The sequence below is a fragment of the Eubalaena glacialis genome, chromosome 6 (assembly GCF_028564815.1).
Source record: "Eubalaena glacialis isolate mEubGla1 chromosome 6, mEubGla1.1.hap2.+ XY, whole genome shotgun sequence".
NCBI classification, from domain to species: domain Eukaryota; kingdom Metazoa; phylum Chordata; class Mammalia; order Artiodactyla; family Balaenidae; genus Eubalaena; species Eubalaena glacialis.
The window spans coordinates 134,312,760-134,332,140 of NC_083721.1; the positions used below are offsets into that span (position 1 = coordinate 134,312,760).

Genomic DNA, 19,381 nt, shown 5'->3' on the forward strand with positions numbered 1-19,381 from the left:
CCAAAAAAGGTAGGATTAAAAAACTATAAGTCTCAGATCAATATACTATAAGTTGACCCTTGAACAATGTGGGGATTAGAGGCCTGACCTTCCAGTCAAAAATCTGTGTATAACTTCACGGTCGGCCCTCTGTATCTGAGGTTTGGCATTGCCAGATTCAACCAACCACAGATTGTGCAGTACATATTAAATGAAAAAATTCCTCCTATAAGTGGACCCACACAGTTCAAACCCGTGCTGTTCAAGGGTCCACTGAAGTAAATGTCTTTTGAATTTGCATTTATTGTGATTATGATTTGAGTTCATTTGTATCTTACATACTTTGAACGTTTTAGCTACCCAAAATACTTGGATCAAAGAGTAATTACACTGTGAATTGTAAAAAATTTATAATTGAAAGTGGAAAAAAATTTTTAATTAGAAATTAAAACCCAATTATAGCAAAATTTGCCAGTTCTAGATTTGTATCAATTGTTTGAGGAATAAAAAAAAAAAAAAATCGCACAACTCCCAGTTTCTAGTCCAGCATGAAGAAGCTGGAAGTCACCACTGCATTCTAACAAGTAAAAAGCTAACCAGACTGAAAAATCAACAGCACTTAGATTCATCAGAGAAGTGAGGTTATTCAGCAAATCACTCCCCCCCAAATTGGAGAGAACAACACATATATACAGAAAAATACAACTTATTGAGGAATCAGTTGAGAATCAAGTATGAAGCTCACAGTCCAGAGACACAGGTTCACTAAGACTGAGACCTAATCACAGGACACTTCCTTTCCCCTCACACTTCACCACGTTACTAAGGGCAGTTCTTACCCAGTATATTGTGTCTGGCTATCAAGAAAAAATTACAAGACATACTAAAAAGTAAAAAAGAGTTTGAAGAGAAGGGGCAAGCAACAGAACTAGACTCAGATATGGAAGAGATGTTGGAATGATCAGACCAAGAATTTAAAACTGTGACTGTGGTGCTAAGGGCTCTAAAAGATAAAGTAGACAACATGCAAAAACAGATGGGCAATGTAAGGAGAGAGATGGAAGTTCTAAGAATTAACTAAAAAGAAAGCTACAGATCAAAAATAACCTAACAGAAATGGAGAAAGCCTTTGATGGAATTATTAGTAGACTGGACATGACTGAAGGAAAGAATCTCTGGCTTGAGGTATCTCAATAGAAGCCTCCAAAACTGAAAAGCAAAGAGAACAAAGACTTAAAAAAACATAACAGAATATCTGAGAACTGCGGGACAACTACAAAAGGTGTAACATATATGTAATGGGAATTCCAGAAAGAGAGGAAAGAGAGAAAAGAACAGAAGAAATATTTAAACAATAATGACTGAAAATTTCCCCAAATTAATGTCAGACACCAAACCACAGATCCACAGAAACCACAGGAAGCTCAGAAAACACCAAGCAGGATTAATGCTAAAAGAACTATACCTAGCCATATCATTTTTAAATTATAGAAAATCAAAGATAAAGAAAAAATCCCAAAATAAGCCAGAAGGAAAAAGACCTTACTTATAGAGGAGCAATATAAGAATTATATCCAACTTCTCAGACACCATGCAAGCAAGAAGAGAGTCAAGTGAAATATTTAAGCTGTTAAGAGAAAAATCCCCAAAACCTAGAATTCTATACCCTGTGAAGTTTATAGCATTGAATGCATTTATTAGAAAAGAAGAAAGACCTAAAATCAATCATCTAAGCTTCCACCTTAGGAAGCTAGAAAAATCAGAGTAATTTAAACCTAAAGTAAATGCAAGAAATAATAAAAGAGCAGAAATCAACGAAATAGAAAATATGAAATCAATGGAGAACATCAACAAAACCAAAAACTGGTTCTTTGAAAAGATCAATAAAATTTATAAACTTCTAGCCAGTCTAACTAAGAAAAATAGAGGACACAAATTACAAATATCAGAAATGAAAGGGGATATCACTACAGATTCATGGACATTAAAAGGACAATCAAGGGACACTATAAATAACTCTATGCCCAAAAATGTAATAACCTAGATGAAATGGTCCAATTCCTTGAAAGACGCAATCTGCCAAAACTAACATAAGAAACGGACAATCTGAATAGCCCTGTATCTATTAAAGAAACTGAATCAATAATTAAAAACCTTCCAAAACAGAGAGCACTAGGCACAGGTGGGATCACTGGTGAATTCTATCAAATGTTTAAGGACATTTATACAATGTTATATGTCAAATATATTCAATTTAAAAAAATTTAAGGAAGAAAATATACAAATTCTCTACAATTTCTTTCAAAAAATAGAAAGAGGGAATATTTTCTTACTCATTCTATGAGGCCAGCATTACTTTAAAACACAAACCAAGACATTACAAGAAAACTACAGATAAATATCTCATGAACACAGATGTAAAAATCCTCAAGAAAATATTGGCGAATCGAATCCAACAATGTATGAAAAGAATTATACACCATGATTGGTTCTGGACCCAATTCCAATGTGCGGGATGGGGGTTTCCCCCACCACCAAGCAATGCTCCTGACACCAGCTGGGTGCCCTACAATTCAACTCAATTCTGACGCTATCTACTTGGAGATAGCATCAGATTTCGCAGGTTAAGGGCTCAGTGCCACAAGACTGCCCTCCACTTCAGATGCCAATTACAAGCCCAGACTGTCACCTGTGCTTCTGACCAAGAGGCTACAGACTCAAAGGTCTCACAACTCCTTCCTTCGGTTTGATTAATTTGGTAGCGGGGACCTCAGACACCAGTCAGAAGTCCAGGTTGTTAACTGTACTTCTGACTGACTGGCTATAAATCAGAGGTTCCCATGACCCCCCCTTCTTGGATTCAATTAATTTGTGAGAGCAGCTCACAGAACTCAGGAAACTCATTTAACTCACTAAATTATCAGTTTATTGCAAAAGATATTAAAGGATATGAATCAACAGCCAGATGAAGGGATACATATGGTGAGGTCCTGAAAAAGGAGCTTCTGTCCCCATGGAGTTTGGGCCCTGCAGGGTGGCACGTGGAAGCATTCTGGTTCCCCAACCTGGAAGCCCTATGAACCTCATCCTTTTGGGGTTTTATGGAGGCATAATTATATAGGCGTGATTGACTGAACAATTGACCGCTGGTGACTGATTCAACCTCCAGCCTCTCTCCTCTCCCTTCCCTGGATGGGAATGAAAAGTTCCAACTCTCTAATCACATGGTTGGTTCTCCTGGCACCCAGCCCCCATCCTTAGGTGCTTTCCAAAACTCACCTCAAAAACATAACAAAAGACACCTTTATCACTCTCATCACTTAGGAAATTTTAAGGGTTTTATGAGCTCTGTGCCAGAAACAGGGATGAAGACCAAATATGCATTTCTCATTATAAATCACAGTATCACAACAACCAAGTGGTATGAAAGGCTGGTTCAACGTTCAAACATCAATTAACATAATCATTTCATTGATGTATAAACTAAAAAAGAAAAATCACACAGTCGTATCAATAGATCCAAAAAAGCATTTGACAAAATCAAACAACCGTTCATGATAAAAACTCCTAGTAAACTAAGAATAGAGGGGAACTTCCTCAACTTGATAAAGAATATCTACAAAAATCATATGGTTAACATCATACTTAATGGTGAAAAAAATCAAAGGTTTCCTGCTAAGACCAGGAACACAGCAAGGATGTCCTATCTCACCAATGCTTTTGCAACATCGTACTGTAATTTCAAGCTAATGCATTAGGACAACAAAAGGAAATAAAAGGTATATAGATTAGGAAGGAAGAAATAAAAATGTCTGTATTCGCACATGAAATGACTGTAGACGATCTGAAAAAATCAACCAAAAAGCTCAGGAAGTAATAAGCGATTATAGCAGAGTTGCAGTATACAAGGTTGATACACAAGTGAATTGCTTACCCAAATATCAGGAATGAACAAATGGAATTTGATATTAAAAACACAATACCATTTACATTAGCATCCCACAATATGAAACTTAGGTACAAATCATACGAGATCTATATGAGGAAAACTATGAAACTCTGATCAACAAAATTGAAGTAGAACTAGAAAAATGGAGAGATATTCCACGTTCATGGATAGGAAGACTAAATAGAGTCAAGATGTCAGTTCTTCCCAACTTCATTTATAGACTCAATACAATCCCAATCAAAATCTTGGCAACTTATTTGTGGATACTGACAAACTGATTCTGAAGTTTATACAGAGAGGCAAAAGACCCAGAATAGTCAACACAATACTGAAGAAGAACAAAGTTGGAGAACTGATGTTACCAACTTACTATGAAACTATAGTAACAAAGATAGCATGGTATTGGTGAGAGAACAGATCAATAGAACAGAGTCCGGAAAGAGACCCTCATATATACAGTCAAGTGATCTTTGATGGAGGAGCAAAGGCAACAAATGAAGCAAAGATAGTCTTTTCAACAAATAGTGCTGGAACAGCTAGACATCCACATGCAAAAAAATGAATCTAGATACAGAACTTACACCTTTCACAAAAATTAAATTAAAATGGATCACACACCTAAACGTAAACCAAAACTACAGAACTCCTAGGAGATAACACTGGAGAAAACCTAGATGATCTTGGGTTTGACAATGACTTTTTAGATACAATACAATCCATGAAAAGAATCCATGGTAAACTGGACTACAGTAAAGATAAAAATTTCTGCTCTACAAAAATCAACATCAAGAGAATGAGAAAACAAGCCACAGACTGGGAGAAAATATCTGCAAAAGATATATCTGATAAGGACTGTTACCCAAAATATATAAAAGAACTCTTGAAACTCAACAGTAAGAAAACAAACAACCTAATTAAAAAATGGGTCAATGATCTTTACAGACACCTCACCAAACAAGATTTAAATAACTTATAAATGGCAAATATAAAAAGATGCTCCACATCATATGTCATCAGGGAAATGCAAATTAAAACAACAATTAGCTACCACTACATACCCATTAGAATGGCAAAACCCAGAACACTGACAACACTAAATGCTGGTCAGGATGCAGAGTGACTGGAACTCTCATTCATCGCTGGTGGGAATGCAAAATGGTACAGCCACTTTGGAAGAGAGTTTGGCAATTTCTCACAAAACTAAACATACTCTTACTATATGATTCTGCTATTGTGCTCCTTGATATTTACCCCAAAACTTATGTGTACACAAAAACCAGCTTTATTCAGAACTGCCAAAATTTGGAGGCAACCGAGATGTCCTTCAATAGGTAAATGGATAAATAAACTGTGGTACATCTAAACAATGGCATCTTATTCAGCACTACAAAGAAATAAGCTATCAAACAATGAAAACACATGGAAGAAACTTAAATGCATATTACTAAGTGAAAGAAGCCAACATGAAAAGGCTACATACTGTATGTTTCCAACTATATGAAATTCTGAAAAAGGCAAAACTATGGAGACAATAAAAAGATGAGTGGTTGTGAGGGGTTAGGGGAGAGAAGGATGAACTGGCAGAGCAGAGAACTTTTAGGGCAGTGAAACTACTCTCTAAGATACTATAATAGTGAATACATATCATTGTACATTTCTTCAGATTCCTAGAATGTACAACACCAAGAGTGAATCTTAATGTAAAATACAGACTGAGCGATTATGATGTGTCAATTTAGGTACATCAATTGTAACAAATGAACCACTGGGGTGAAGGATGCTGATAACAGGGGAGGTTAGACATGTGCAGGGGCAGGGTTATATGGGAAATCTCTGTACCTTCTGTTCAATTTTGCTGTGAACCTAAAACTCTCTAAAAATAGTTTATTATTTTTTTTAAATCAAGTAACAGTCTCAACTATGACAGATTGCTCATCACCACCACCTTGTGGGCCAAGAAGCAACAACACAATACAAAACAAGATACCTTCAAAAATAAGGAAAGAAACAACTACGTCATTCCATCAACCCAGAGTCCATCAATTAAAACACATATTATTTCAGGTTCAACTAAGAAAGAAAATACTGCCAATTAAACTATGACACCATTAACTATAAGTGGCATTCCAATTTCACAGATATTAAAATGTGTCTTAAAATAAATGAAATGTGGTATTTTGATTTTCCTCAACTTCCTACCAGTGTTAGAGACTAAACAAGAATAAAGCATCTTAAGCTGAAGCACAAGAAATTTAGGAAATAAGAGTCAGTAATACTAGGACAATACTAAAAGAAATATGAAAATATTCTTCTGTACTTTTCAGAAGTCAATTTTAGATAATTTAAGGATAGAAATATATAATGTTGGATTTTAATATCTTCTCAGATGCCACCTAGCTTAAAAATTCTTTTTTCAGATTTTAATAGCTCTATACATTATTAAATTTGTCCTCAGAGTAAATGAAAAATTTACTGACATCATAATAAGGGTAAACACTTTCTGAACACTCTGAGAAATATTTTCAAATATTATCTCATATAATCCAAGTGAAGGTGGGCTTGCAACCCAGAAATGCTGACCCCAGGGTCCATGCTCTTTCCACTCCAGGATACCAGGCTGCCTCCAGAATACCACGAGAGCAAACAACATGGTTGGCCTTGATATACAGATTTCAGATAAGCCCTTCCCACTTCCTACTTACCTGGCTGAAGCCTTAAACCGCTCTAGGAACTGAAGTCTCAAGCTCTCATGGCCAGGGAGGTCAATCAAGGTCAGGCTAGTGCCCTAAGGATGCCAGCAATAATATTAATGTTTCAGTCCGGATTCACATTTACAACATAAATCTTTCATAGCAGATCGCAGGTATCAGAATGGTACCCAATTAATGAATCAAAAAAGGTCACTGTAACTGATTAATGAATCAAACAAATGTTCACAGAGCATCCTCTATTTATAAATCATGGAGTGAAGGCTCTGGAGATTTAACAATGGACAAAAACATGGTCCTGCCCTAACAGAGCTTATAATATAATCATAAAGGTCAACACAATGTAAAATTACATGTAAATGCAAAATTACAACTTTGATCAATGTTCTGAGGGTACGTGAGAAACCTGACCCTGTATGGGGAAGTCAGGAAAGTCCACCTGAGTCTGGGAAATATACCAGTATGAATAAAAGCAAAAACATGTGAAAAACAGTAATAAATATTCACAAACTAAATAATATAAGAACCTACATTTTATCGTATAACATGTTACCACTGCAGGGATCCCCAACCTTTATAAAAACAAAACATTCTTTTATATTTCTACTGCAATCTAATTTTAAAATATACGTCCACTAGACACACCATTTATTTGTTCCAACTCTGTCAATATTTTTTGTCAATTCTTGATCCAGGTGACAATCACTGAACAGGGCGGGGCTATGCTGCTACGGAGCAGACTAAGTGCCCACTTACATGCTATTCATGCCAGGCCTTCATTCTTGAGCTCAGGTTCAATGCAGATGTGGCTATGCTCAATCCTAAGACTCTCGGGTATAGCCCCGGTACATCTATCAGACCCATGGATCATTTCTCAGATGTTCTACCTTCTCCAGAGCCAGCCTCAACCACTATTCAGCAGAAGGGAGTCAGAATTATGCACAGATTTGACATAATTACAGCTGGATACACTGTGACCCGTCACTTAGTCTGTTTAATCTTTTATAGGTAATACACAAAGTATATTAGCCTTTTTTCTATTTTTATACTGGTAGTGTAGGGACCTCAGGTTGGGAACCCCTATCACATTTCATAATCAGCACCACAACCATACTATAAACAATCCATAAGGTACATTACTAAATACGTTACTATTTTGAGAGACTAAATCTAAAACATAAAGAGGGTGGGAAAAGAAGTAAAAAAGAAGGGAGGGATGTTTTACATATTCAATAGAAACATGCAAGTCTTATTTGTAATGTTAAGTTTTCTGGTAGCTATATTTAAAAAGTAAAAAGGGGCTTCCCTGGTGGCGCAGTGGTTGAGAATCCGCCTGCCAATGCAGGGGACACGGGTTCGAGCCCTGGTCTGGGAAGATCCCACATGCCGCGGAGCAACTGGGCCCGTGAGCCACAATTACTGAGCCTGCGCGTCTGGAGCCTGTGCTCCGCAACAATAGAGGCCGCGAGAGTGAGAGGCCCGCGCACCGCGATGAAGAGTGGCCCCCGCTTGCCGCAACTGGAGAAAGCCCTCGCACAGAAACGAAGACCCAACACAGCCATAAATAAATAAATTTAAAAAAAAAAAAAAAAGTAAAAAGAAATAGGTAAAATTTTAAAAATATGTATTACATAACACAATATATCTAAATTAGCTTTTTAACATATAAAAAAAAATTCAAGAAATTGATATTTTACATTCTTTTTTTCATCCCAAGTCTTCAAGATCTGATGTATATTTTATACTTATAGCAGCCCTCAATTTGGACTGGTCACATTTCAGGTGCTCAACAGTCACACACGATCAGTGGCTGCTCTGTTGGAAAGTACAGGTCTAAAGCATACCCTGGAATACTCCACTTAAAATATCTAGTACAAGTGCCCCAAGAATTCAAGATCTCCCAAATCTGAAATTTCAAAATCTGAATCCTTGGGAGTTTAAAAAGGTCTGAGTCAGAAACAGCGCCATTATTGAAAAAAGAAAAAAATACCTCTAAGACATTTAAAAGGATGTCTCTTTATCTCTGCTTACAATGTTTAATAATGGAGGTACCAGAAAAGGGTGGGGCAGGGGTGGGGAAGACCCAAGGAGAAGGAGAAAAAGTCTCTAAAATCACCATTCTAATTCATCCATCTATACATCTAACACCTCCAACCAGTCACACGCACCCACCTTCCTTCCATTCACTCACTAAATACTTATTAAGCATTATAATTGGCTTGGCAGTCACTATCTACATGCTGGGGCCATACAGGTACATAAAAGTCCTTCTCACGATTCCTTATTGGTGTTTTTAAAATATACTCATGTATACTCCATAAGATATCCACTGCAACACTGTTTGTAAAAGCAAGATTGTAACAACCAAAAAACTAAATGTCTGTTAATAGGGCTCTTATTAAATAAAAACTCAACATTAGTTGACAGGAGTAAAAGCTTTCTGATTATACTGTCTTCACATTCAACTGTGATCATGTACTACTTTTCCATGTGTACCGATAAGATTTTTCTGTCATGTCTCAAAAGTAAAGGCTTTAAGAAAGGAAAAAAAAAATTGTATGGTACACCCACATAATGGAATACTATGCAGGTCATAAATCAACCTGGTAGTACTATGTATGCAAATGAGGAAGAAAAAATGAAAACAAATCCAAGCTGTATCAGTTATATTGTTAAATTAAAACAAAAACAAAAACAAAAACAAATGGGAGGGGGGAGAACACAGTGTTCAAAAAGAAAAGTAAAGATATACAGATATGTTTGTATAGCATAGACCATCTGCAAGGCTATACAGGAAAATGGTAAGTTACTACCTCCAAGGAGAAGACTTGTAAGGAGGGATAGGAAAGGCAAAATTACTTTTCACCAAATATCCTTTTTAACCTTTTGAATTTTTGTCCCATATACATGTACTAAAGAAAAAGGCTTAATGCTCACTCTTAAGAACTCATGGTAAAGTTGGAATGAAGACACAGAAACAAAAACGAATAAATAATCAGTGTGCATAAGGTACAACAAAGCAGGGGAGGGCATGATTAAGTCCACTGCTTGGATGGTCAAAAGAAGAATTTGTCACATGCACAATATTTATCCATAAAAATAAGCTATGAACGTACCTATGCCCTCAGACTAATTTATCCTAGAAATGTCTTTTCCTGACACACCGAAGTAAAGTAAAACTGTCAGACTCCCCACATTCTAGGAACCTCTTACCCTGTTATTGTTGACTCTGTAGACAGCAGAGCTGTCAGTGATGGAAGTCTGAGTGTCTCTGTAAAGGCCTGTTAACAACTGTAAAACAAAACAAAACAAAACACAATATGGGGGAGATCAGAGTAAACATATAAATAGCAAACCTAAAGAAAGTAACTTTGCTCTAACTCTCCTAGGTGTAAGGTCAAATAAATGAATGTTGCTTGCAATAGCTGAAAAGGACCATATTATTATTTTTTTTCTTTCTTTGCTTGTAGAAAAATCTTATTAATTGCAAACTTTATTCCCCTCTCGTTAACAAGAGGAGGGGGATAACTATTATTTTTAAACTATTATTTTCAAATAATAGTTTCAAATGGTTAGTGGTCAAATTTACTGACCTTCCATAAACATTTACAATCATCAAAGTGGAAGGGAAATAATTTATACTCTCAAAAAGAAGAGTAATAAGAAGAAAACTTCTGCTACTCTCTGTAGCAAAAACCAAACATTTAAAAATACTACATGGACTCAAAATAAATATTAGTGAAAAGAAGCCTAAGTAGCCAATAGGCAGAAGAAGAATCACCCTTTAAAAAAGTTTCTTTGACAAAGTCTCAGAAGAATTATACACTGTATACAGATTACTGCCCTCTATCTCTTCAGCTGTTCTGGCATCCTTAGCCATGACATGAAAGCAGTTAGTATATAAAACCCTTAAATGGGATAAGGGTTAAATGTCAGTATCTGGCAAGTACAAGAGAACAGAAATGGTCAAGAAATTCCAGTTTAAGAGTTTTTCAAGAGTCTTTTCGTCCTACCAAGTGATTCAAGAATTAACTCCCCAATTTGTCAGCACAGCTTCTTTTCCAAAGTACACCTGACAGGAATAATGGGGTGCCCTAAAATTTCCTATCAAGTTTAAGAGGTGTAAATCAAAGCATTTACTCTGACGAAAAGCAATGTTTTCCCGGAGTCACAAAGGCCAACAAGAAGAACAGCTCTTTGACTGCCCCTTCTGCTCCGGATGAACTTCCAGAACACTGTGGAGTAGAGAAAACAACCAGAATTATGCCTTGATTATCAACAATATGCATGTATGGTTGGGCTGTGGGAAATTAAGTCTACCACAGAACACTTCATTCACCTGGAACTTACTTCCATTGTTATTACCACCATTATAATCACTATTGTTTTAGGGACTCCGCTGAGTGCCAGCCACTATCAACTGTCAATTTTTCGGCAGCTGCACCCCCTACACCGACGGTGTACTCCTCAAGCGCAATCATGCTTATTAGCTTTGTATCCCCAGCGCCCAGCTCGCAAACATAGGATGCTCAAACTTGGAGCGACGACCATTTGAGTCTTGGTAGCAAGAGCAATGGAAGGGAGAGAACGGCGCGCTCAGGCAGAACAGGGGCTAGTAACGCTGCGCTCCTGCTGCTTCAGGCAGGAGGGCAGGTTGGTATAAGGGGTGAGTCCCCCTCTCTAGACGCCCCCCCGGTGCCATGTCCGTTCCGCGTCCGCGGTCTGCACAAGCCCAGTCCAAGCTCAGATCCCCGCCAGCCCTGCACCCGCCATATCTACCGGCCGCCTCTTTACCCAGCGTCAACAGCACCGCGACGAGCGCCACCACGACTGACAGCAGCGTCGGGTCCCTCTGCCGCAGTTCCTGCCGCAAGGAGTCCAGGTAGAGCTGGAAGGCGCCCCCGACACTGCCGCCATTCCCCATCCGCCGGGAGTCCGCGGAAGCCATGGCTGAGACCTTGCTACCCGGCACCGCAAAAGCAACGTGGCCCTCGGCTCTGCGCAAGCGTGCGAAGCGGAGCATCACGGGAGTGGTAGTTCCTAAGTTATATTTCCTCCTTCGGAGGCCGGGATCCCGAAGGTCCTGATGGTAGTTGTAGTTCTCTTGGACACTGCGCTCCCGTCGGAAGACTGAGCTGCTAGACACAGGTATGAGTGACATGCTCATCCTTCAAGATATGAGTCAGATGTCGCCGCTCTTTTCATGGTTGTTGAAAAATGATGGATGAATAAAATGAATGGCTCAAGAAATCTCTGCTGAGGATTTCTAGTCGCTCCCTTCGTGAGGTGAGGTGTCTTGTGAGGAACTCAAGCATTACACAAACATTTCATCGGAAAATCACGTGGCACGAGGTGTGACAGAAGATGTAAGGTGCGGTATGGGAATGCAGAAAACGACAGGAACTGAGCCATGAAGGATGAGTTAGCCTCTGCAGGAGAAACAGGACAAAGGGTGCTCTGTGCAGAAGAAAAGAGCAATTCAGTGTCCCTACACTGTAAATCGAGGGTTGCAACTGAGATACCTACGTTAAGGGAAGCAGCCAAGAAAGTCAATGGGACGGGCAGGGCCTGTTGAAAACTGTCACTCCTGCCCTAAAGGGGCAGCCACCACTCTGCCGGGCAGGTATGTGGGAGCAAGGTGGCCAGTTCTTCAGTTTTTCAAGAGAAGCCAGAAAGAAAGGTTTTTAAGGGAAATTTTCCACTTTTTAAATTTCAGCAAATAATGAAAACTTGTAGCCCAAATAAAACACCTCATCGGGTCAGAAGTAGCCGGCCTAGGGGCTGCCAGTTTGCAGTCTCTGTCATTAAGCAGGTGTCATTTCAGCAGAAGTGGCAGGAGATGAAGCAGGAAATGTTGGCAAAAACCAGACATGAAGGGACTCTGTGCTATGCTGAGGAACCTAGACTTTACCTAGCGTGCAATAAGAAGTTTCAGTTGGGAGTGAAATACATGACTGGCAGATCAATGGAGAACTATGGTTTGAGAGAGAAAAGACTGGAGGCAGGGAGACCAGCTGGGGCTGTTGCAGTGTTTTGGCAAATGATGCACAGGGTCTGAACCAGGGAAATGTGGAAAGTGGAAAGGAGGGCACAGACATGAGAGATATTTAGAAGGAAAATATATAGGATTTAGTGATTAATTGGATAAGCTGAGTTAAGGAGAAGGAGAGCTATCAAGACTGCATCTGAAGCACTTGGTGTGTGTTGCTGGGAAGATCAAAGTGCTTAACGTGAATTAGAGAACTCAGTTGAAGGGTCTTTGGAGCTGGGGACATAGCCAGGATGAAAACTGACTCTCTTTTGTGTATATGGAGTTTCCGATGCCTCTGGGAAGTCTGAAATCGTATATCAAGCAGGTGATACAGTAAACAGATGTGAAGTCAGCAATAGGTGCTAGATTTTCATTTGGAAGTCATATGTAAACAAGCGGTCATTAAATTGTGGAGAACATGGGGAGTGAGGAGGAGAGGGAACCCCACAAAGAAGCCTGAGAAGGGAGGGTCAGCGACACAGGAGTAAAACGTGTCCTGGAAGTGGTCAGCAGCATCTCTGCAGCAGAGGTTGAAGGGTTGAGTGAAAAGTGAGCTCAGGGGGAACAACGGGGAGGGGCGGGGGGAGACGAGGTAATGAGGATAATTGCTCACATTAATGAGTGGTTGCTAGAGCCAGGCATTGTTCTAAATACTTTAAATTTATTAATTTGTTTAATCCTCCCAATGACCCATTATCCCAATTTTACAGAGGGCAAACTGAGACAGGGGTTGAGTAACCTACCCACTGATTCCAGGCAGTCGGGCTCCTTTATGCTTGACTATATGCTCTAACACAGTAGAATTCATTTTCCAGGCATTTCGTTGATAAAGGTAGGCAACAGGGACTCCAGATTAAGGAAGGATGTTTAGGATGGGAGGTTAAAGTTAGTAAACCAACTACTATATTTTAAATTAGCATTATGAATTAAAACTGTCAGAACTGACAGTAATCTTACCACATTCTATTTCTTTTCTTTCTTATGGTCCTGATCCCTGCTCTGTATCCACCACCCAACACACACACACACACACACACACGCACACACACGCACGCACACGCACGCACACACACACATGCACACACACACAAACACACAAACACACACACACAGTTCCTTTATAATAACTTCTGTTGGGGACTTAAAATGCAGGGAAGGAGTAAGGGCCGGGCACGGAGAACACCTACCAGAAATGTCCTCAGTGTATAGGGATTTTTAGTCAGAGCTATGTGAGTGAACACGTGCCGTGTTGGTGGTGAAATTTGGGAATGAGGAAGCAGGGGTTTGATAAGACATGGTCATACTGTTTTTCAGTTTGTTTCCTGGGTATTATGAAGGCAGAAGAAATGTGCACACCTTCCACCCTCGTGTTAGAAGGTGGTGCTGCCATTCTCAGTAATGAGAGCAGGAGAGAAGGGCATCGGAGGCTTCCTGTCCTCTCACGTCTCTGCCTCAGGGACTCCGCAGGCTCTCAGGAGCTCTGTGGGGATGGATGTCAAGGAAGGACTTGCAGACACTGACTGCTGCTGGCTGAAAGTGCTCTGCTCCCTGATTTTAACAGCAGATGGAGAGTTACAACAAAGCCAACATAGACAATTTTTTCTTCTCTTCCATTAATTAAAATGTCTCATTCACTGGACACATTTTTCTCTCCTGTTCCCAGCAGCTCCAAATCACAATGGAACCTATCTCAGACTCAAGGACACCAGTCATGTGATTCCCCTACTCTGGCTTATCTCTTTAACTCTGTTTCTTTGAAAAAATGGAGGATTTTTAAAAAAAGAATTAAAATGAGACATTTATTATATTAAAAGCTCAATATAATAATGAAATAATGAAAGATCAAAGAAGAAAGACACAAATCACCTTAGTTTTTATACCAATAGTATCTGGTGAACATGACTTCAGACATTTCTCTGTACAGATATACTGACAAGAAGGCAGTCTAGAGGGAGGAATAAATAAAAATAGACAAATTATTTTTGTTGGCTCATTGCAATAAGACAGACCACACGCCAGAGGAATGGTGGGGCATCTCACCAAACAAAGGAAAAGAAAGAATTATTATAGGATTTGAGGTCAGGGTGGAGTTTAGGTGGATATTACATAAAGCAGAGTGTTGCTAGACTCAAAGCAAAGCAGGGCTGTATGTAAAAAGGTGAACATCAGGTCTGGTCTGCAAAGTGGACCCAGGGTCTGTTTCCTTGGTTACTAGAAAGTTGAGAGATGTGGAGTGTTGTGTTCAGAACCCCCTACCTGCAGCTGTTCCCCAGAGTGTAAATAGAGGAGTTAGGAAACAAAGGGGCAAACTGGAGAGTTGTTTAGAAGGCAAAATCAGCAGAACTTGCTGACACTGGATGTGGAATGAGGGGAAAGAGTGAATTGAAATTTGACTCCTCAGTTTATGACTCCTGTGAGTGGGTAGCAGACCATGTCTTTACCCAGTATGAAATATATGGAAACAATAGTTGGATTAGGGAAGCAGGAGAGGGAAGGAGTAAGATGATCACCTCACTTTTCTGTCTGTTGGGCTTCCGATGGCTGTGCGAACTCGACCGTATAGATGCACAGGCAGGAGGAGGTGTGAGTGTGGGATGCTGGAAGCAGGGGTGAGCACAATAGATGTAGATGCCCAGGAGTCATTCTCATTGCTTACAGAGGGCCTGGAAAAGCACTGGATGAAGAGAAGAACCCCGGGAAGATTACCCTACTTTTCAGAACTGCATAGTAAGACCACAAGAGGACAGAGAGGTAGGAAGCAAAGCGAAGAGCTGCTGTGTCAGAGAAGCTGGGAGAGGGTTCCAAGGAAGGGTGAGTGGTCAGCCATATGAAGTTAGTAAACAGACTCAAGGATGAAAGAACAAATTGGTTTTCACCAATTTGGTGGCTGGCAGGTGGGTGGTAACCTTGACCCGAGTAGCTGCAGGGATGTGAGTGGAGCAGAAGACTGATTTCTCTGTGTTCAGCCATTAATAACCAGTGAGGGGTGGGAAGAATAAGGCTCCACCTTTCAGGAGCTCCACTAAGAATGGGAGGAGACAGGGCAGTGACTGCCATGGGAGGCGGGGTCAAGCGATGATTTTTAGCAAGAAGAGTTTCCAGTGATTCACTTTTCCAAGCAGTAAGAGTCAGGACTTCACGTATACCTGATGAAATTTATGAAAAATATTTTAAATGTGTAAATTGTCTATATTCATTTTCTGTACTGCCTTGAATGCTCCATCTCAATACTTACTCTGCATCCTCCTTCCTTCCCCTTCCCCAGCAACACACACACTCACACACGCACACAACACACACACAGCGTTATACACTTGATTATATTATAATGACCATGCAGACCCCTTTTAGAAAGAATTCCTACTTGGACTGTACCCAGGAGGTATGGCTATGGAAAAGAGCAAATGAATCTTGAGCTCTGAAGGAAGGGCTAGTTGCACATGTATTTAGTCCTTCCAGACCAAACATTTAGGGAAAAAATGAAGTTTTTAAAAGACAAAACCAATAATAGCTTTTATTTTTATTTTGTCCCGCAGAGGTGCCACCACCAAAATGAAGGCAACCAAACCACTCAGACCAGCAAAACCAGGGGAAGCTATGGGTCCAGTGAGCTCCCATCTCCATCAGGTGGTGGCCCCACTCTTGGATTTTAAACTTTGTGGAAATTGCAGACTTCCAGGAGTTCTGTGGGGACAGAGCAGAGGGGTAGGACAGTTAATATCTACCTATATTTACTTTCTGTTAAGTGAATCAACAGTTAAGCCTGATACAAAAGTGCTCAGACCCGTTGCCCTGCTCTTCTGATGGATGGACCTGGCTGTCCTCCTAGTGGCCTCCTCCTCCTGCCTGCACAGCTCCTGTGCCTACAGCAGGCAGTGTCTCACACCAAGGATGGTAACAGGATTTCCCTGCCCTACATCATCCCCCATCTTGTGTCTTACAGGCAGGGCTTACATGCCTGAGTCCATGTGGCTGGAACGAGCCTGGGAGGACTGTCCTCTCTGATCCAAGTGAGGAACTAACATAACGAGATGCACTAAGCACACAGCACGTGCCAGTTTCCGTACTGGGAGCTGGGGATGGAGCAGGGTACAGCAGGGCCAGAGTCTCTGCCCCCTCACAGACTATATAGGTTAGGTAAATACAACCTGGGTACTCAGAACAGTGGCCATGGATCCTTCCTTATACCAGAATTATGTGGGCAGCTGTTAAAATGCAGAAACCCTGAACCTGGCACAGACTTGCTGAATCAGTATCCCCAGGACCTGGGAATCAGTATCTTCAGGACTGTGGCTTATGGACCTGCACTCTGCAGTTGAAGAATAACCTCCCTATAGCTACATGGTATTCTCCCACATCTTCCAAATGATTCCAAGTCATTAAATGATGTCCAACATAGCTATAGTACAAAGGTGTGTTTTACTGTATTCTAATTCTTAGAGAACTGGTGTTCTAGATAAGTACAGGCATACCTCATTTTATTGTGCTTCGCTTTATTGCACTTCACAGATGTTGTGTTTTTTACAAATTGAAGGTTTGTGGTAACCCTGCATCAAGCAAGTCTACTGGCGCCATTTTCCCAATAACATTTGCTAACTTCATGTCTCTGTGTCACATTTTGGTAATTCTTGAAATATTTCAGACTTTTTCATTATTATTATATATTTGTTATGGTGATCTGTGGTCAGTAATCTTTGGTGTTACTATTGTTAATTGTTTTGGGGCACCACAAGCCATGCCCATTAAGATGGCAAACTTAATCGATAAATGTTGTGTGTGTTCTGACTGCTCCACCAGCACAACAATATTGAAATTAGGCCAGTTAATAACCCTACACTGGCCTCTAAATGTTCAAGTGAAAGGAAGAGTTGCACATCTCTCACTTTAAATCAAAAGCTAGATGTGATTAAGCTTAGTGAGGAAGGCCTGTCCAAAGCCAGGCTGGGCGTCTTGTGCCAAACACTTAGCCAAGTTGTGGACGCAAAGGAAAAGTTCTTGAAGGAAGTTAAAAGTGCTGCTCCAGGGCTTCCCTGGTGGCGCAGTGGTTGAGAATCTGCCTGCCGATTCAGGGGACATGGGTTCGAACCCTGGTCTGGGAAGATCCCACATGCCGCGGAGCAACTAGGCCCGTGAGCCACAATTACTGAGCCTGCGCGTCTGGAGCCTGTGCTCTGCAACAAGAGAGGCCGCGATAATGAGAGGCCCGCGCACCGCGATGAAGAGTGGCCCCCACTTGCCGCAACTAGAGGAAGCCCTAGCACAGAAACGAAGACCCAACACAGCCATAAATAAATAAATAAATAAAATTTTAAAAAAAAGTGCTGCTCCAGTGGACACAGAAATGATAAGAAACAGCCTTATTCCTGATATGGAGAAAGTTTTAGTGGCCTAGATAAAGGATCAAACCAGCCACAACATTCCCTTAAGCTAAAGCCTAATCCAAAGCAAGGCCCTAACTCTCTTCAGTTCTGTGAAGGCTGAGAGAGGTGAGGAAGCTGCAGGAGAAATGTCTAAAGCCAGCAGAGGTTGGTTCATGAGGTTTAAGGAAAGAAGCCATCTCCATAACATAAAAGTGCAAAGTGAAGCAGCAAGTGCTGATGTAGAAGCTACAGCAGGTTACACAGAAGACCTACCTAAGATAGTTAATGAAGGTGGCTACACTAAACAACAGATTTTCCATGTAGACAAAACAGCCTTCTATTGGAAGAAGATGCCATCTAGGACTTTCATAGCTAGAGAGGAGAAGTCAATGCCTGGCTTCAAAGGTTCAAAGGACAGGCTGACTCTCTTGTTAGGGGCTAATGCAGCTGGTGACTTGAAGTTGAAGCCAATGCTCATTTACCATTTCAAAAATCCTAGGGCCCTTAAGAATTATGCTCAGTCTCCTCTCATGTGCTCTATAAAGGGAACAACAAAGCCTGGATGACAGTACATCTGTTTACAATATGGTTTACTGAATATTTTAAGCCCACTATTGAGACCTACTGCTCAGAAAAAAAGATTCCTTTCAAAATATGACTGCTCACTGACAATGTACCTGGTAACCCAAGAGCTCTGATGGAGATGTACAAGATTAGTGTTGTTTTCATGCCTGCTAACACAACATCCATTCTGCAGCCCATGGATCAAGGAGTCATTCTGACTCTCAAGTCTCATTATGAAAGAAATATATTCCATAAGGCTATAGCTGCCATAGATAGTGATTCCTCTGATGGGTCTGGGCAAAGTCAAATGAAAACCTTCTGGAAAGGATTCCTCATTCTAGATGCCATTAAGAACATTTGTGATTCATGGAGAAAGGTCAAAATATCATCATGAACAGGAGTTTGAAAGAAGTTGATTCCAACCCTCATAGGTGACTATAAGGGGTTCAAAACTTCAGTGGAGGAAGTAACTGCAGATGTGGTAGAAATAGCAAGAGACCTAGAATTAGAAGAGGAGCCTGAAGATGTGACTGACTTGCTGCAATCTCATGATAAAACTTTAATGAATAAGGAGTTGCTTCTCATGGATGAGCAAAGAGAGTGGTTTCTTGGGATGAAGTCTACTCATGGTGAAGATGCTGTGAAGATTGTTGAAATGACAACAAAGGATTTAGAATATTATATAAACTTAGTTGACAAACTAACGGCAGGGCTTGAGAGGATGGAACTCCAATTTTGAAAGAAGTTCTGCTGTGGGTAAAATGCTATCAAACAGCATTGCATGCTACAG

At 40.4% G+C, this 19,381-nt stretch overlaps 2 protein-coding genes across 2 annotated transcripts in view; both read right to left on the minus strand.

Annotated features, from left to right (window-relative positions):
• Positions 1-11,631, minus strand: part of SRPRB (SRP receptor subunit beta) — a 31,658-nt gene extending 20,027 nt beyond the window's left edge. Inside the window, exons 1-4 of the mRNA XM_061194654.1 lie at positions 11,431-11,631; positions 10,777-10,871; positions 9,850-9,927; positions 6,631-6,713 (exon numbers count right to left, since the gene is read on the minus strand). Coding sequence (XP_061050637.1) covers positions 6,631-6,713; positions 9,850-9,927; positions 10,777-10,871; positions 11,431-11,584 — 410 coding nt within the window. The 5' untranslated portion in view covers positions 11,585-11,631. The remainder of the gene's footprint in view (positions 1-6,630; positions 6,714-9,849; positions 9,928-10,776; positions 10,872-11,430) is intronic.
• Positions 11,632-16,267: 4,636 nt separating this feature from the next.
• LOC133094108 (serotransferrin-like) overlaps positions 16,268-19,381 on the minus strand; it is a 31,594-nt gene continuing 28,480 nt past the window's right edge. The window contains exon 17 of the mRNA XM_061194653.1: positions 16,268-16,351. Within this exon, the coding sequence (XP_061050636.1) occupies positions 16,317-16,351 (35 nt within the window). The 3' untranslated portion in view covers positions 16,268-16,316. The remainder of the gene's footprint in view (positions 16,352-19,381) is intronic.